This window comes from Harpia harpyja, chromosome 13, assembly GCF_026419915.1.
Source record: "Harpia harpyja isolate bHarHar1 chromosome 13, bHarHar1 primary haplotype, whole genome shotgun sequence".
NCBI classification, from domain to species: Eukaryota; Metazoa; Chordata; class Aves; order Accipitriformes; family Accipitridae; genus Harpia; species Harpia harpyja.
In genome coordinates this window covers 41,038,501-41,056,576 of record NC_068952.1, presented here as the reverse complement: position 1 = coordinate 41,056,576, position 18,076 = coordinate 41,038,501, and the positions used below count along the sequence as shown (strand labels likewise).

At 59.0% G+C, this 18,076-nt stretch overlaps 1 protein-coding gene across 1 annotated transcript in view; it reads left to right on the top strand.

The window, feature by feature from the left end:
- The first annotated feature begins 270 nt into the window (after positions 1-270).
- Positions 271-18,076, top strand: part of GFRA2 (GDNF family receptor alpha 2) — a 28,598-nt gene continuing 10,792 nt past the window's right edge. The window contains exons 1-4 of the mRNA XM_052806583.1: positions 271-670; positions 6,097-6,411; positions 10,049-10,132; positions 14,478-14,826. Coding sequence (XP_052662543.1) covers positions 631-670; positions 6,097-6,411; positions 10,049-10,132; positions 14,478-14,826 — 788 coding nt within the window. The 5' untranslated portion in view covers positions 271-630. The remainder of the gene's footprint in view (positions 671-6,096; positions 6,412-10,048; positions 10,133-14,477; positions 14,827-18,076) is intronic.

Genomic DNA, 18,076 nt, shown 5'->3' with positions numbered 1-18,076 from the left:
CTGCGCTGCCCTCCGCGGCTCCCGGGCCCGACGGAGGGGCGGAGAGGCACGGAAAGGGGGGGGGGGCACGGGGACGGACACAGAGGCGGGGAGGGGACGGGCAGCACCGCCGGCTCTGCCCCTTCTCCGCCACCGGGGCTCGGCGGAGCGCAGCCGCCCCTCGCCGCGCCTCCCTCCCTGCCCACCCCCCCCCTCTCCCAACCCCCCCACCCCCCCCCACCCCCCTACACCCCCCCACCCCCCCCCACCCCCAACCACCGGCCCCGGCAGCCAAAGCCTCGGCACAAACCGCCGGGAGCCCGGCGGAGCGCGGTGCCCGCCGTGCGCGGAGCCCCGGAGCCGCGGAACCCGGGCGGGGATGCGGGAGGAGGAGAACCGCGCTGCCCGGCGCAGCGGCTGAGGAAACCCGGCTCCGCGCCGGGCGGAGCGGGAGAGCATCCCACCCCCCCCCCCTTCCCCAGCCCACCCCCCGTTTCTCTTTTACAGCCCACCGTCCTCGCCCGGATTGGGGATCTAGCCGGCCGCCTTGGGAATTAATTTGATTTTTTGTTTTTTATTCCCCTCTTTTTTTTTTATAATTTTTTTTTTTTTTTTTTTTACACACGTGGAGGAACGCGTGGATTTACTAACATGATCTTGGCAAACGCCTTCTGCATCGTCCTCTTCGTAGGTGAGTGGATGCCCGCAGGCCGGGAGGGCTGCTGTCGCCTGGCCGGGCAGGATGGCAGAGGTGGCATGTCCTTCCCCTGGGTGAGGGGCTGCGGGGGCTGGGGAGAGGGACCGGCGCTCCTCCGAGACGGGCACTGCTCGGGTCTCGGTCTGCATCAGGAGAGGGACGAGGCGAGACGAGGATTTTAACTAAGGGCAACTTTATTTTCCTATTCTCTATCAAACTTCAAACGAGGAGGAGGGGACACAGACACACACACTCACGACACAGGACACAAACCCAACCGCCCCATCGGGGCAGCCCCCGCCTCTGGCACCGCACGGCCGCGATCGCGATCCAAGGGAGCGGGCAGGATCAGCCATCAGCGTGCGGCACCAAAACCCTGTTCGTCTTTGATCCCCCTCTCTCCTTGTCAGCCCTACGTGGATTTTGCATTTCGGAGGATATCTAACCCCCCTCTCCTCCCCACCACCGGTGTCTCCCAGCGCCCTCCAGCCGCTGCTGCCGCGGCTGCCTGTGTCCCCCCCCCTCGCCCTCCCCGCCGTTCCTGCTCGGAACTCGGCATGGAGAATCGGTTCGGAAAGTTGAGCTAATTGCATGTGCGTGTGCGTGGGGAATTGCTGTCCCCTCTTGTTGCAATTCGTGCGTGTTGCTTTAGATCATGTGTGAGTTATTTAGGAGCTCTGGCTCTGCCAGGAAGAAAGCTTAGCATTTCTAGGGCAGCCTCCTACAGAGACAGGGAAGGTGCAGCCGAAAAGCTGGGGGAGCAAGTCAGAGATTGTGGTGGGGCTGGGGTGAAAAGGAAGCACATGAGAAAGGTCCATTTTTTTCCTCCTGCGAGGCTGGGCGCACGCAGGACGGTGACTCGGTCGTGTGCCGTGTCGTGCTCCAGATGCCGTTACGGCAGCACCCACACCCCGCTGCATCTCCATGGGTGCCTGAGTGTGTGTGATCCCTGGCACGCCGCAGCAGCGAGCGCCCAGAAAAACTCTGCTGAGCTCGCCTGGGCTGGAGGAGCGTCACCCTGCCTGCGAGGACAGGGAGAAGGGACGGGGAGATGCTGAGGGAGACTTGAAGGTTGGCAGAGCAAACCTCCCTCCAGAGCATCCCGCGATGCGGGGCTGGGGGTGAGGGCAGAGGGACCACCGCACGCGGGGTGCTCGGCATCCCCGAGGAGGGCTCTGTTCCCTGGATGAGACGGGGGTGACAGGCTCTTCCTCTCCCCTGCTCCCCAGCACAGTCCCCGGCTGGCGAGGGGAAGGGGTGCTGTGCCGGTGGGGGGAAGCTGGTGCCTCAAGTGCCTTTGTGTGTGGGGTGGGACACAGGCCTGAGTGGTGCTGGGGGGGCTGAACCCCAATTTGGGGTGTCCTTCCTCGTGACCTGCCAGTGGCAGAGCGTGCCGGGGATTTTCGGGGGCAGTGGGGGACGAACCCTGCCTTCTGAGCCAGAGAGAGAGGAAGGAGGGATGCTCTGGGGGCAAGGTGGGGGGCACAAGTGGGAAGACATCCAGGCAGGGGGGAGGAAGGGCTCCCCAGCGCTGGCTTGGGGGGCCAGCTGGCTGCTGGCTGTTTGTACGCGTGTCTGACTCGCTGCTGGACATCTCACGAGCGAGATTCAGGAGGACGGGGACCTCCAGGATGCCCCACCTAAGGCATCCGAACAGTGGTCCATTAGCCCTCACAGGGAGGTTGTATGAAAGCACGACCCTCTGCCCCCTTTCCCAAGTGCCCCAAAGGTGCCCCAAAGGTTTCCTGGGGGTGTGTGTGTGTGGGTGAGGCTGGACAGGGAGGCTGTCCCCCCCCCCCAGCCAGAGGAGCTGCAACACTCTGAGCAGTGATTGCAGGGAAGCCGTATCCCCAGATTGAGCGTTGGGGATGGGGTGACCAGGGGACCCCATCCTGCTGTTTTCCAAAGCACCCCCCCATGGCGTGGCCTCGCCGTGAGGAGCCCGGGAGAGTGGAAGCCCAGCTCTTCACATCTAGGCTCTTCTTTCTGATGAGCCAAAAAAGTCCTTTGGTTGGGAGAAAGCGATCGCTGCCACAGCAGCCAGGCTGGGAGGCTGCATGTTCTTGAGCAATTTATTTTTTTTTTTTAGTCGAGTTGTGAGGATAAATATTTACCTCTAAGCTGCCTGTGTCCAAAGGTCTCTGGCAGGACCAGTAAAAGGAAACATGTATTACAGCTAGAAAAGAGGCAGCGCAGCCTGATGCTGCTGGGGGAAGCTGCGGGAGCGAGAGGAAAGCGGGCCATCATGTTGTTTGCTGGCTGACTGTCGGAGGCTTGTGCATCTGCTTGCAAATCCTTGCTGTGCTCTGACACCCCAGAGACTGCTGAAGATTAGGTTTAAATTCTCTGCAGATGTTTTATTGATACGAGTTCAGCGAGTGTGTATCTGTGAGGCAATTTCTTTTGGGTAGAAAAAACCCTCAGCCTGCCCCTCCATCCAAACTCCCCACCTTGCGCCTCTGCGGGAGTCTGCGGAGTTTTACCTGCCTTGGCAGTGCTGTGAGCTGGAAGGAGAGGAGGGTCCCAGGAAAAAACATCGACCTAGCAGCCAGGGCTGAGCGCGTTGCTTGATTTGGGGGGACTGAGCTGTCCTGTGTGGGCTGCGAACTGCAGGGAAGGGCTGCTTCTGCCTTTCTTCCTCCGGTGGTATGGCTTTGCGCCGTGTTCTGGGGTCTGCTGGTGCTCCCGGCTTGGATGCGGTGCGGGACGCTGCAGGCACCCTCCCGGGGCCGCCGAGGGGGCACGCAGCACCCTGTTCTCTGCAAGGCCATGGAAATAAGGTGGCAAAAGCCGGGAGGCTGGGGCCAGCTCGCCGCCACGCATCCCTGCCGGCTTCCCGGTGGGTGGATTTACTGTTGGGTTTCCCGAGTGCCCGTCTGAGCACAGGGGTGTGCTGCCGAGGGTGCTGGGCCCCCTCGCAAGGATGCTCCATGTGGTCCAGCGCCTTTTGCATCAGGGCAAGGCTGTCTCCCTTCCCTGCCTGCCTGCCAGCACCTCCAGTCCCTGCCTGGGAGGCCCACGGAGCCAGCGGGGAGACAGGAGCATGGCCGGAGGAGAGGTTTTGGATGGCGTTTTGGGAAGAGGCTTCATGGCATCGGCTGGAGAAGACGGAATTGGAGCTGAGACCTGGGCTTGCTCAGGGCAGAGGGCTCAGGGCGAGCACCAGATGGATCTGCAGCTGAGCTGGGCGAGGGCGGCGGAGGAGGAATGGCACATGGTGGAGCTGTGGGATGGCTCTCGATGCCTGGGAGCCGATTGCCCTGGAACTGACGGCTGCAGCAGGAGCAGGTTGTCCCAGCTGCTGCGCTGGGTGCCTTGGGCTGGGGTTTCCCGGCGTGTAAAGGTGCAGAGCTGGCCCTTTTCTACTCAAAGCACCATCCACCTCATGGCGAAGAGCTGGCATTTCTGCCCCGAGGAGCATTTGGGGATGCCCGTTTCTCCTCCAGCAGTCCAGGCTGTGTGTCAGGAGTGTGCCTTCACCGCTCATGGATCCTGCCTGCCTCCCATGTGGAATATAATCCTGAAGGGCCAAGGAAGGCCTTCCCACGGGGCATCTGTCACCCAAAATTGGATCTAACGTGGGTGTAAGGGCTCTGCACCTGCTCCTCCTTACCCGGACACATTCCAGACCTCTCTGAACCCAACGGTGTTTGTTCGGGGGCATCGGCTGAAGACCAGGAGGACAGGATCTGTTCCTTGGCCTGACCGCAGGCAGCGGACGTGTTTCCACCCGGGGCTGCAGCCCGTCCTGCTCATTCACCTCTGCCATTGCCCCATCCCTCCTGCAGAGCCGTCCGAGCCCCGAGCATCCCCTCTCCACTCCCCACGGTCCGAGGACCGTGTCCCATCCCGTCTCGGCGAGGTGGGCAGAGGCGTGCGTGGCCGCTTGCTGCGGTGGCACGCAGGAGGCAGGGGACGGGTGTCCACCCCAGAGTGGTGGCAGGGGACAAGCCCTGCCTGCCTGTAGCTGCCTGCGTGGGGGGAGCGAGCTGCTGCTGGGGTTGAGCCAAGCGTGGGAGCTGCCTGCGTGTCCTGGTGGGTGGGTGGGTGGGTGGGGACACGGGTGGCCCTTGTCACATGCCTGTAGGTGTCACTGTCCCCCTGCCGTACCCAGATGAGCGGCCACGGGTTGGAAAGGGGCTGGGAGCTGGAGGCTGAGGTTTGCTGTCCCCATGGGGTGCCTCGCGTGTGGCAGCAAGGGGAAAGGGGAGGCTGGTCCCCAGGGTGCAGGGGCAGCAATGGGTGAAGGCATTGCACGAAGTGGGGTCTCCCTCTCCATCACCCTGCGGGGCAGCCACAGATGCCTTCCAGGTCCCGTCGTGCCCATCTTTGCCTGCTCGAGGGCTTCCCCTGCCCGTGGTTGCAAGGCGGCAGATGGGAGGGTCAGGAGTGGCAGGGGGGGTCCTGCCCACCCCGTCCCCATCGCTCGGCTGGTGCAGGCATCGGGGGACCAGCCATGCCAGCACAGCCTGTCCTCCTTCCCCATCCACCCATGATGGGATGGGCCAGTGGCCTTGCCTGGGGTTGACTTGGCAAGAATCTATTTCAAAAAGCAAAAGAAAATGAGAAAATGGTAGAAATAGCATGAGAGCTGAGGGAGTGCCGGGTGGGAAGGGAAGGGCTTGCCGAGGCAGGGTCCAAGGAGCAGGCAGTGGCTGTGCATGGGCAGGAGCCAGGCAAGCTGGACGGTTGCCACCCCGAGGGGTGGCTAGCACAGGGGCACGCAGGGTGTTGTCCCCGGTGGGGAAGAGTTTGTACTGATCTGCAGCCGAGCTGCAGCCCTGCCAAGCCTGAGCGCTCAAAAACCCATGAGTCAGATGCCCTGAACATCCCGTGGCGGGCCTGAAAACGATGAGCCGCAAAATAAAAACCAAAAACAGCAACGGGCGCAGAGAATTTGGATGGGCTTTCTGCTTCCCTTAATTCTTGAGAGGTCATGCGTGGAGGTTCGTGTCCCCAAGCACTGGGGCTGGAAACATGCTGTGTTTGTTTATTTGCCTGTTTGGTTTTAATAAGAAACAGAGTCCCGTGGCATCACGTGGCTCCGGGAGCCAAGGCGTTGGGTTAACCCTCCACCTTCCCCGTCTCACGCCTTGGGGCACGTCACCGCTGCCGGGGTGCCCTGTGACATCCCGCTTGCTTTTTCAGGCCACCGGCTGAATTTTGCCATGTTTGACAAGCCCTGGTGGGGTTATGGCTGGGGACACATCCAGGCTCGGTTTAGGCATGATGGAAAGATGTTGTCCCTCTCTGGAGCAGCCCGAAGGTGGCTCTAATGCCGGGGACCAGTCGAGGACCGTGGCTGGGGCATGGGCTGATGTGTGGGGTCCCGGGGGGGGGATGCAAGGGGTTCCCCCCGCCTGGTCGCCCTCCCTCACCTCTCTCTGCCCTCCTCTCTCCTTCCCCTGCCCCTCGCCCAGATGAGATCCTCCGCTCGCTGGCTGGCCCCCCGTCCCCGCCGGGGCAGGACCCCCATGGCTGGCGAGTGCCGGTGGACTGCGTGCGAGCCAACGAGCTGTGCGCGGCAGAGCCCAGCTGCAGCTCCCGGTACCGCACGCTGCGGCAGTGCCTGGCCGGCCGCGACAGGAACACCATGCTGGCCAACAAGGAATGCCAGGCGGCCCTGGAGGTGTTGCAGGAGAGCCCTCTCTACGACTGCCGCTGCAAGCGAGGGATGAAGAAGGAGCTTCAGTGCCTTCAGATCTACTGGAGTATACACCTCGGGCTGACCGAAGGTACGGGGTAGGGCTCCGTTGGGTGGCGATGGGGTGGAGGGTGCTGGAGGAAGAGGTGGTCCTGACCCACCTTGAGGTTGGGAAGCTCTGAGGGCATCTCGCTGCTCTAATAAAAATGGGTTGAGCAGTGCCCTGGGCTGCACGGGTACCCCGGGCAGAGGAGACGGTGCCCCCTTTCTCAGAGGATGCTGATGGGGGTCGAGCTGGGAGCTGGTCTGCCCAACGTGGGCGCGGGGCAAGGGAGAAACAGGCTGGGGGCCACGTTTGCAGCAAAAGCTAATCGCTATCACGGCAGAGGTGTTGTGCCCGGGTGCCCGGGCACCTGCAAGCCTGGGCAGGGCTCCTCTCCAGCTGGGCTCCCTCCCTCCTGCCTGTCCCAAAGGAGATGTGCCCGTGGGGTGCAGAGGGAAGCAAAGCTGGTGCATGGCTTTGCACCTCGATACCAGCTGTGGGGATCTCCTGGGGTGCAGGGGTTGTTGCTGCCTCCTTGCCCCCCACCAGCCCCCCGTTAGCCCTTGCTCCGGTGGGGTTTGTGGGCTGGGGAGCAGCAGGGAGGGCTCGCTGGGGTCTCACCTTGCGGAGAGGCGATGCACCAGAACCTGCCGTAATTGCAGCCTGGTGAAGGAGTAAATCAGAGGCTGGAGCAGTGCAGGTAATTGAAATTGGATTTTGCTAGCCCGGGGCTGGTTTGTTCATTGAAGGCAGGATTATCTACTGCCTGAAGGCAGGGGGAGGTACGGGCTTCACCCACTGCCCCTTGCCCTTCTGCAGGGGCATCACCAGGGCTGGGGCTGCTGGTCCAGGGCTGCAGGCGTGCAAATTTACTGGGCTTGGAGGAAGAAACCGGCTGTGAGGGGCTCAGCTGGGGCTGGTGCTGGTTGCTGGTAGGGTTTGCTTTGCTGTCCCGTGGGCTCTCCCCCCTCCTGCCACCCCTGCGCAGCTCTGCCAGCGCTCGGCTGGCCCCAGACTGGAGAGGAGCAGAGCCAGCATCAGTTTAACAGTATAGATCCCTTAAATGGGCTTACGACTGGCTCTGCACGTGGAAGCTCTTAAATCCAGCTGCAGCTTGTGCAAAACCGCCTGTACCAGGGCCCTTGAGTTTCGGCACAGTCCTCGCGAGGGCACGTGCCCGCCTGGCCGGGGGCACCTTGCGAGCAGACGGACCCTCGGCCACCCGCAACACCGAGTGGGTTGGCAGCTTGGCCCCGCTTCCACCAATGATTTGGGCCTGTAAAAATGCCCGTTCCTCTGCTGTTTCATTACCCCAGCTGAAAGCCACCTCCTTTAGCGGCTTGAGCTAAAAGGGGTTTGTTTGATGGAGCCGGCGGAGGAGCCCCCATCGCTGGCAGTGGGTGCAAGTCTCTGATCTCCCTCCTGAGCTGGGAATGAAGCCAGAGGAGGTGGTGGTGGTACTGGGAGGGCTTTGATGGCAGCGGCGAGGATGTGGGGAGCTGTACCCGAGCATGCAGCCCCCCCGGGTGAAATTGCCTACAAATCTGGGTCAGTGCAGGGACTAGTGAGCCCGAAAACCAGCCCAGAGCAGGAATTACTGCTTAATTGTTCTCTACCCCTCATTAGCAGCCTTCATTCAGTAATTTCAGAGAGCTTTGCAAACATGAATGAAAGATGCTTTACTGCTTGATGGGTACTCCAGGACCTGTACCTGGAGGAGGAGGAGGAGGCAGGAAGAGAAGTGATTATACCAAGTCTTAAGGAGAGGTGGAAGCTTTGGGGAGATCCAGCAGCTCATAGCTTTAACGTGCATAAACCAGTGAGTGTAAAAGCAATGAGGAACCCAAGGCAGACCCTGATCTTCTGCCTTTTAGCAAAGATGCTGTGCCTGGTGGCCTCCCGCCCAGCCCCTTGGCTGCGGGAGCTAACCCGTCCCTGCCATTAAGGAGGACTGCTTTTACTCCAGCCTCATTCCTGGAGGTTAATTGCATCTCAGTGAGCTCAAGAAAAGTCCACTGCCCTTTTAATGCTCAGTAATTTTCCTAGCAAGCAGCAGGATTCAGCTAGTATTTAATTATTTATTGCATTGGCAAAGCAATATACCGGGAGGTTACAGTGTTTCCTAAATGCACTTTAATAAAGGTGCTATTTGTCATCAGAGCATTAGGAAACCCGGCGAGGCGAAGGGGGATGGCCTGAAGCGGGAGGACTTTGCAGGCTGCCCGGAGCGTGTTTCCTTCGCCGCGGTGAGCAGCAGCAGCAGGAGCTGCCCTTGGCCCCGGCGGGGGCTTTGCACCCATATAGCATCACCCAGCGTCACCCTGAGGGTGGTGGCAAGGCCAGGCGCAGGGTGATGGGCTGAAAACCCACAGCCGCTGGAGTCGGCCCAACTTGGCATCCCACCGGGGTCTCCCTGGCCAGCCACCCGGCTCTGCTCTCCCAAATTCCCAAGGAACGGCGCTGAGGAGCTGCTGGGCTTGGAGCAAGCCTTCCTGCATTGCTCTCCGCCTCTTAATGAGCTTGTTTTCCAGCACAGGGTTTCAAGTGGCTCCTTAATTACATGGGATAAATGCTGCCGCCTTGGGCTAATAATAACTCGGTAGAGCACAAGTGGGCTGGAGCGGTCCAGGCTGCCGGGATCCGTCCCCGGGGCAGCCCAGGCTCACCCACGGCGAGGGCACCCGGTGTGGGCAGGGATCCTGCCGAAAAGGCTGCCAGGCATAGCGGAGATCGATGCTCCGGGCTGCTGGTCAGCCTCTGACTGGGGCTTTCAAAGTCCAGCCATTGATTTTTTTTTTTTATATATATATATTTTTTTTTTTTTTTTTCCTGTGGCTGCTGGGGTTTGAAGAGAGCATTTCCTCTCTTGAGAGCCGTGGCCAGCTCTCCTGAAATCAGCCTTTTCTGGAGTTACACGAAGGGCAGGCAGCAAAAGCACGTGGGTTTGCACTGAAATCAAAGATGGGAGAGCGGGGGTTTGCTCCCAGCCTGGGGACAGACGGACTGTGCTCAGATTCCCTCCGGAAAGTGCGGATTGGGATGGATGAGCCCCTGGAGCACAGCGTGGGTGGATCAGTGGTGGGGATGCTCTGGTGCTCAAATGAGGAGGCTCTCCAGTCGGATCTGTATTCTCCCCCCCCTGAAATATTTCAGTTTTCCCAAAGTGCATCAGAGGCAGAGTGGAGTGGAAAACAATCTTCACAGTGTTTTTTTAGGCAAATGGGTTTTTTTGCAACAACAATAAAATAATCCAGTGTTGAGAATAGACCCTAAAACTTTCAGCTTGCAGCTGGCCCAGACTCTGCGGATGTAGTCACAAAACATTGACCTTTCAAATCCAAATTCCCTCAACTCTTGAGGTCAGTTTGAACACAGCCGCTGCCAAACCTGACTTGCACAAGGAGCTGAGCTTGCGGCAGGACCCAGCCGTCAGGCAGCTGCAGGCAGCGGCGCAGACCTGCCCGCCCGGCTGCAAGCTCTCAGCCAGCAAGAATTAAGCTGAGCTGGTCCAAAATGGGCTTTTTCTGTCATTGCAGGGCAGTGATTTAAATGCTTTTTGGTTTTCTCTCCCCAAATTGCAATTGCCACGCTGCGGGTTGCCCATGCCCGGCCATAGCCTGAGGTTATTCGCTGTGATTTTTAATTTGCTTTTTATCCCCCTTTTCTTTCTTCCCTCCCACTCTAGGAGAAGAATTTTATGAAGCTTCCCCCTACGAGCCGGTCACCTCTCGTCTCTCTGATATATTCAGACTTGCTTCAATTTTCTCAGGTAATAAAAGCAACATGCTTCCGCTGTTTTATCTTCTCTTGCCTGTGAACGTAGACCTGCTACCGAGTTCCCTGGCAAGGAAAACCTACAACTCCTTCCCCCATGGTTTGGTTCTTTGCTCCTGCAGCTCCTATGGCCACTCTCCTGCCTGTCTCTTCTCCCACCGCCCCAGATCTGATGCCTTGAGCATCAGTTGGGTGCAACACATGGCCCCCCCCCAGCCGACTGGGATGCTGAAGCCTGATGGAGGGGAGCGATGTAGGAGCTGGTACCCGAGTGCTGCCAGGGTTTGATGCACTTTGGGATAGATCCTCTCTATTTCAGACCTTCCTGGTGGGATCAGATATTGCTGGGAGCGGGTGAGCCCCGGCCGATGTGGGGGCTTGCTTTGAGCCCCTGCCCGGCAGTGACGGCAGAGCCACAGGCAGCAGCAGCCTCCTCCTTGGGCTTCCTATTTCCCCCCAGGCTGTGATTTAGGTTTTTACCTTTTGAACTCACCTGCCTCCAATGGTGGGCTTATATCAAATAGCTGAGGTGGGCTGGAGAGCCCGTAATCCCCTCGTTTGTCTTGCTGATGTGTCACAGCATTAGACAGGGGAGGAGGAGGAGGCACAGCCCGGGCTCCAGGGGGGACCAGACCATCCATTGCTCGATCTAAAGCGTTTTGTCTTCTGGAAGATTTGGGACTGGCAGGTTGCCCCATATGTGGAGAAGCTGAGGGGGGGGACCCTGTTTGCTGTCCCTCCCTGGGGCAGCCGGCCTCGAGCCGAGCTATGGGATGCTGCTGGGAGAAGGATGCCGAGCCCCTCGGAGCATCCCTCTGCTCCACGTCCTCCTTTCGGGAACCCAAATTCCGCCACCATCCTCAGGAACTTTTTCACTATCTATTTCCATGACAACCCTCTGTGCTGCCACCTCCCCCCCCCCCCTTTTCAAATTAGGTCAGCAATGCCTTGGCTTCTGCTTGCTCTTTCTCCTCTTAACCCCTTCCCCCAAAGCCGCCCACCGCCCTGGGGTTTTGGGGGTCCCTGTGTCCCCAGACCTCATGGGGTACGCATGGACAGAGGGTGGTGGCACCTCGGGGACCCCGCAGCGATGCCATGTCCCCCCCCACGGGCTGTACAGCCCTGCCCGCAGCCCCCCGTCTCACCTGGGGACACCTCGGAGGAGGGCTGTGACGCCGCATCCCCTCGCTGCCGTCACCCGTTGGGTTTTAGCTCCCGAAGCGAATTTGCCAGGCTCCCTCTGGGGAGCTTAGCACCAGTTCGGGATGACGATGCCACCCCCTCCCGTCTCCCGTACGCCTTTTTGGATTACATTAGCGTCAAGGAAATATTTTAGCTGCTGGAAAGTATGAAAAGCAAAGTGTCTGGAGTGGGGGATTAAATGCTCATGGGTTGATTTATTCATAAAAGCAAAGCGAGAGGAGAAGGAAGCCTGTCTGGCAATTTTGGGGCTGGGAAAAGGAGGGGGAATTGGCTGCTGTTATGCTCCAGAATGTGCTGTGGCCATCGGGGGTGGCCTCAATGCTTCCATCCCTTCTCCGTCGCCCTCGCGCGGGGCTGGAGTGGTGGGAGCGGCGAGCGGCTGCCCCCCGGGACCCCCAGCCCCGACCTGGAGCCCGAGCGATTGAAGCAAATGAGCTGTTAGTGTTGTTTCTCGATAACAAGGCTGAGGCAGAGCGCTGCTAATTGCCTGTGGGGATAGCGGAAGGATTACCTTATCCTTCTAGAAAGAAGGGGCTGTGTAAGCGAGGAGGGCGGCGATGCACGCTGCTGTGCTCTCATTGCTCGCGCCCTCGACGGGCAGCCTGCTGGGACCTCCCCACGCACGGGGTTTTTTGCTCCTGGCCTTCGCCATGGAGCAGAGCATCCCGGGCCGGCGGTGAGGATGCTGGGCAGTGCCAAGGGGTGCCGGAGCCAGCCCTGCAGAACCCACAGCCTGCAGGGAAGAAGGAAGAGGGCTCCCGTTAGGAAACCAGCCCCACGGTGCGTTTCTGCCCATGTAGGCACCAACCCCGGGGCAGCAGCACCCACGAGGTGGGTGGACACAGCCCACGCTGTGCGGCATGGAGTGGGCTTGCAGCAGCGCTGTCTTCCCCATCGCCCTCCTCCTCCTCCTCCTCCTCTGCCCCTGCCCCAATCCTGCACCAAGAGGCCAGGCAGAACCTGCTGAGGGGACGGCTGGTGGCACGAGGTCTCCCAGTGCGGTCCCCTCCCCGGCTCCTTGGCCCCTGTTTCCTTCTCACCTCATGAAATTTTCATGCTTGTACTTTATTAATGAGTTCCCCAGAAACCCTGCACTTTCAAGCATCGGCTCTATTAAAATGCATCCAGGTCCCTGCAGGTCTCAGGCAGGGCAGGAGCGATGCTCCGGAGGATTAGACAATAAGCCAGCACTTTGCACAGATCCCACGCTTGTGCCGGAGAGCTGCCGCGCTGGCTGTTAACCGCTCGCAGGGCTTGGAGCCGGGGCGGCCGCCAGCACGCTTGCGTGCATGCTCGGTGCATCCTCCTCAAATTCCAGAGCTGGTCTGGGCAAGGAGAAGAGAGAGCCATGTGTCCTCCATCCTCTGCAAGCGTCTTTTTCCCCTTCTGCTCCTCTGACATCAGTGTCATGAGCTGTGTTCATCCTCAGCCCTCAGCTGGAGGGATCCAGCTGCAAAATGGCAATCCCTGCCCCATCCTGTCCTTGGGGCTTGGCTCTACAGGGAAGGTGTGAAGCCTCAAAGGACTTGTCTTCACCTCCTTTCCCTCCTTTCATGGCTTTATTCCTAACAAAGCTTTCGGCCCATTTGCAGGAGGAGCAGGGAGGAGGATTCACCCCTCAGCGCAGCGCCGGTTCATGCTCCGACCATCCGTCAGCTCAAATGTCTCTCTTAGCTCAGGCGACCTGCTTGCCTCTTGCACTATTTTTCAAGGCAGATCTGCTTATAAATCATATCTCATAAGAACTATTCACTTTACGCATGTCCTACCGAGCTCCCCCATCCCCAGTAGATCTCCACGGGGGGTGTTTGTCACTGGAATAACACGTTTGGAATTTTGAGGGCTCTCTCCGAACAGCTTTACCTTCCCCGGCTCCGAGGTCTCATGGCATCGCAGCCCAGCCGGGGGGTGCTGGCCCTGGGTGAAGGGGGTCATGGGCACCCCACGGTTGTCACAGCACGGGTCGGGACTGGTGGCACTGAGCCCCCGGCAGCTGCAAACGTCCCCCAAGGGCAGCGGGACGTGGGTTGGATTTGCATGGGATGGCACCGGCGGGGGGGCTTCCAGCTTTGCCTTTTAATTGGGACCCCTTAACATAGACAGTGCCGTGCTGGTGGTTCCGGGCTCGGAGGCTCCCACTCTTGGATAAGACTGGGAAAATGAGACAAAGTCGAGTCCCGTGCTGCAAACGACACCCCAAAATGCTGCTCGCCTGCAAGGTGGCCCCATGGGCAGCTGGGGGAGGCAGGGGGGGGCCATGCTGGCCCGGGCAGCTGCTTGCCATTTGCTGATTAGCAGGGCCCTCCAAATAAGTCTGTTAGGAAACCCTCCTCGATGCTGTCGTTCGTCTTTGCCAGCGGAAGCCGGGAGACAATGGAGGAATCCACAGACTTGGCTGGGCTGCGGAGGGGAGGAAATTAGGGACGAGATGGCTGGTGCAGTCAGGTGGCTTTTAAAATAGCACCTGGGCTGCCGAGGGCGATCCATCATTTTGACAAAAAGGAAAAAAAAAAAAAAAAAAGAAAATTCAGCATTTGTTCCTGCACGGTGGTTTGGCTTCATCCATCCTCTCCCCATTTATTTGCTGACGGCTGGGATTCCCAGGGCGGATGCGGGATCCGGCCGGTGCCCAGCTCCGGTGGCAGCTTTGTCCTCATCGTCCCTCCCTGGGCAGTGCTCAGCCCTGGGGGGGGTTGGCTGGGGGTGACCCTGTTTTGGGGAGCCCCAGGAGAAGATACGGGGACCAGGGGGGGCCCCGTGCAGCTCAGCAGATTATTCTGCTTTGGAGAAGGCTGAATAATTAGTAATTATTCTTTGAATAATTGACAAGAAAAAAAAAATTGGAAGTTCATGGCATGAATTATGCACTGAAGACTGACCAGGTCGCCCCTGACGCAATCGGTGCGCATTAACCTTTTCTGTGCTGGAGGAGGACCTCCAAATCATGCAGAGGGGATGGGGATGAAGAGGGGGGAACCGCAGCGGTGCATCCAGCCCTCTCCCCACGGCCAGCCGGGCAGGGACAAGCTGTGCCAGAGATACCAGGGGTCACACCAATGCCAGCCCCCCCTTCCCCGTAGCATCTCCCCATCCCTCGGTACTATGCTCACCCCTTCTCCCTTTTGCTCTCCGGGCAGGAATGGACCCCGCCACCAACTCCAAAAGCAACCACTGCCTCGACGCGGCCAAAGCCTGCAACCTGAACGACAACTGCAAGCGCCTGCGCTCGGGCTACATCTCCACCTGCAGCAAGGAGATCTCGGCCACCGAGCACTGCAGCCGGAGGAAATGCCACAAAGCTCTGCGCCAGTTCTTCGACCGTGTCCCCAGCGAGTACACCTACCGCCTACTCTTCTGCTCCTGCAAGGACCAGGCTTGCGCCGAGCGCCGGCGGCAAACCATCGTCCCCTCCTGCTCTTACGAGGACAAGGAGAAGCCCAACTGCCTGGACCTGCGCAACACGTGCCGGACGGATCACCTTTGCCGGTAAGGGCTGCGCCGGGCTCTGCGTGGGCTTCTCCCAGTCCTTCCCGGTGCCGGAGGGGGACGTGGAGACTGTAGCAGAGGTTTTTTGTGGGGCTGTGGCCAGATTTGCAGTGCTTTCTTGTTGCATGACCCTATTCCAAGGCTATTTGTTGCATTTTCCCAATGCTGTGTGGCACTTGCTGGCCGGGTCCCCTCCAGTAACAGCTGTATTCTGTGCGTCAAATGGGGCAGTTAATGGTTTTTGGCTGCTCAAGGAGACGCTGAGGTGTGGCCTCAAATTTGGTCCCCCCTTGTTGTGGAGTGAACCCATGGGTTTGTGCGGGGCTGCATGTGGTTTGCAAGCATGGGGGCTGCCAACCGAGCCCCCCACCGCACCCTGAGCTCTGATCTGCTCTGAAACCCCCAGTGAAAATCCACAGCTCTGCTCTTCCCCGTGCTTGACCTGGGAGGCTGCAGTGGGGCAATGCCCTCCGGCAGCGCTCAGGTGGGGTAGAGATGTGGGACAGAACCGGAGCGGTGGGGATGGAGCTGAACGGTGGAGCTGAGTCCCTGGGGACCGTGCTGGCTCTGTTCCCAACCTGGGACTGCTCCGTCTCCCCACGCTGTGGAGGGGATGGATGTGCAAAAGGCACCGCGGCAGTGGGGGCACCTGTGCCTTGCAAGCAGCAAAATCCCTCGGCGTGCTTTCAGCATCCCCAGTGAAACTTCATGGCTGGTGAAATCCGCTGTTTTCCCCGTGGCAGAGCAAAGTCAGGAGATCAGGCTTTTGTTCAGTTATGAAACTCGTTATTCATATGGCAAAAAAACTCCTGTCACCCTCTGGGGGCTGGATCAGCCTCATAGCGAATATGTTTCCTACAAGGAGGAGGGTCTTTTTGCCATCAAGGTGATGGAGTTTCCCAGAGCCTGTTGGCGAAATAAATAAATAACGCAGCTTCAGGTCTTCCTCTGGCTGCAAGCGAATGTGTTTGAAACGTGGGAATGTGGCTTTTTATCAAAAAGTAATACAATAAGCCAATGTCTATGAATAAAAGATACCAGGGCTGTGCTGAGTCGCGGCCAAATTAATGGTAGCACCTCTCCGTCAGCAGGCCTGATGCTTGCTCAGATATTAAATGCTGTGGATGCATCTGCTTACAGAGGGGAATAACCTGCATTAGCAGCACATTGGGGGGGACCGGAGAGGCCACGGAGCTGTGGAGCATTAATTATAAGCCTGTTCCTGCATGAAATGAAATTCCACCAGAAAGAGGTGAAGCAGCAAAGGGGAAAGTGTGTGGCAGCTGCTTTGGCTGCTTGCTCCAAGTTGGAAATGCATTTTTCCGGCAGCAGCATGGATCCTGCCCAGCTGGGGGTTCTAGCTCTGCAAAGCACCCAAATCCGGCACTTATTTACGCATCCAGCTTTGGGCATTGGTTTGCAGAGTTTTGCCTTAACCTCAGCTGTTTTCTCCCCGCGATGGGATGTTGCGGGGCCGTGCGTGGATGCACTCCTCGGATCTGGGTTTGCAAGAGAAGGTCCCATCCCATCCGCTCCCCTCCCGCAGTTCTCCCCCGGGGGGGCTCTGGCAGCATTCCCCAAGGCTCAGGCAGGCAGGTTTGCTCCAAACCTCCCGCTAAAAGCGGTTGCATTAACCAGGCTGTGGCACTGGTGTGCAAGAGGGGTTTAGAGCCTGCAGTGGGGAGCCCACACCTGGGGATGCTCAGAGATGCTGCCGCGCTCCAGCAGCTCCTTGTGTTTGCAGCTGCGAAAGTGTTTCAAAGCAGTGATCTACCTGGGGTGAGCTGTGCCCAGCACCTGAGCTGAGGGGGGAAAAAAATAAGAATTTTTCTCTGTTGATGTTGCCTTGCAAGTGAGAAAGGATATGGCTTTTTTTCTCCCTGGCTTTTGGGATGGAGAGGGCTCTGGCAGAGCTGTGTGTGCATTGTGCTTTATCTGGGAGTGGGCACACACGCAGGCTGCATTTTACGGTCCTTGCTGCTGTTTCCCCCCCTCCATCTCCATCAGCACATCTTCCCCAGGGATGAAGGAATGGCCCTGCATGCTGTGCCTGATGCACACAAGGGCATCACATCTCCTGGCCTGTGGGGAAAGGACGTGGAGGAGAGCTGGTCAAGGAAAACCATCATTAGCAAGAGACTTGTGTGAGAGCCTGCTGCTCTCTCTGCTTGACGTTACCTGCCTGACTACGCAGCGGCCGTGAGTCCGTCCACCCCGGCGCTGCCCCAAAGGTGATCAGGGAGTTGCAGCTCCCATTGCCGTGGGTCCAGTTTCCCAGTTTAGAGCTGGGCATGGACCTAACCTGCCAGCTGAACCCCTTGTCCCACAGCCTCATCTCCTCCTCCATGCGTGTTCCTGGCGTTTCCCAGCTGCTCTGGGCTGAGAGCACCTAGTGAGCCTGGAAAGCCCAAGCATAGGAGCTGAATGAAATCTAGGCTGTCTAGCCACCCCGTGGCTAATGCAAGCTCCTCCGGCAGCTGCTGTTTGTGCTTCGTTGGAGGGTTTTGACCGATGCAGAGGTGCTACATATTTAGGGTGGATTTGGCTTGGAGCAAGGGAATCTCATTCAGCAGTGATGCAGAGGGTCTTGCTGCAGGCTCTGTGCTTGGAGCCGCTGTGCAGACAGGGCTGCACCTGATGCCGAGCATTGACAGACTCTCGTGCATCACTCCAGGACCCCTGGAGATGCTGCTGGTCCAGCTTCAGGGGAGCAACTTGTGCTTCTCTTCTGCAAAAGCCTGGCAAGGTTTGCATCCCTGTGCAGGTAGGATGGGGTCAGTTGTTCGGCGTCCCCTTTGCTGAGTGGGTCTGGGCTTGTTTTGCAGGTGCAGGGTGGTCTGCAGGGCTGCCTGGTGCTGGGGGGGCCTCTCCTCTCTCTCCTGCCTCTCCAAAGCCCTCTGCGTTTATAAATAACAAAGCATTGGCAGGCATCCTCTGCCAAGATCATCACCAGGTGCCGGGAGTGTGTATAAATAGAGTGCGCAGGCTTTGTCCTCCTTCCCACGGCATCTGCACCCACCAGCTTCCACCCAGGAGCAACCAGGCATGAAACCCCTCCATGTCCCGTCGTCCCGAGCCCCTGCCCAAAGCTGGGGTCTGCCATGGGATTTCCCCTCGATACGTGTTTTTATCAGGCCGGCATCGCAGACTGATGCTTGTCCTCCTTATCTGCACATGGGACTGGCAAGGGCATTGAACTCAGAAGCAGATCGGCAAGCTGCTCTGAAACCCAGCGGTGACAGGAGATGAG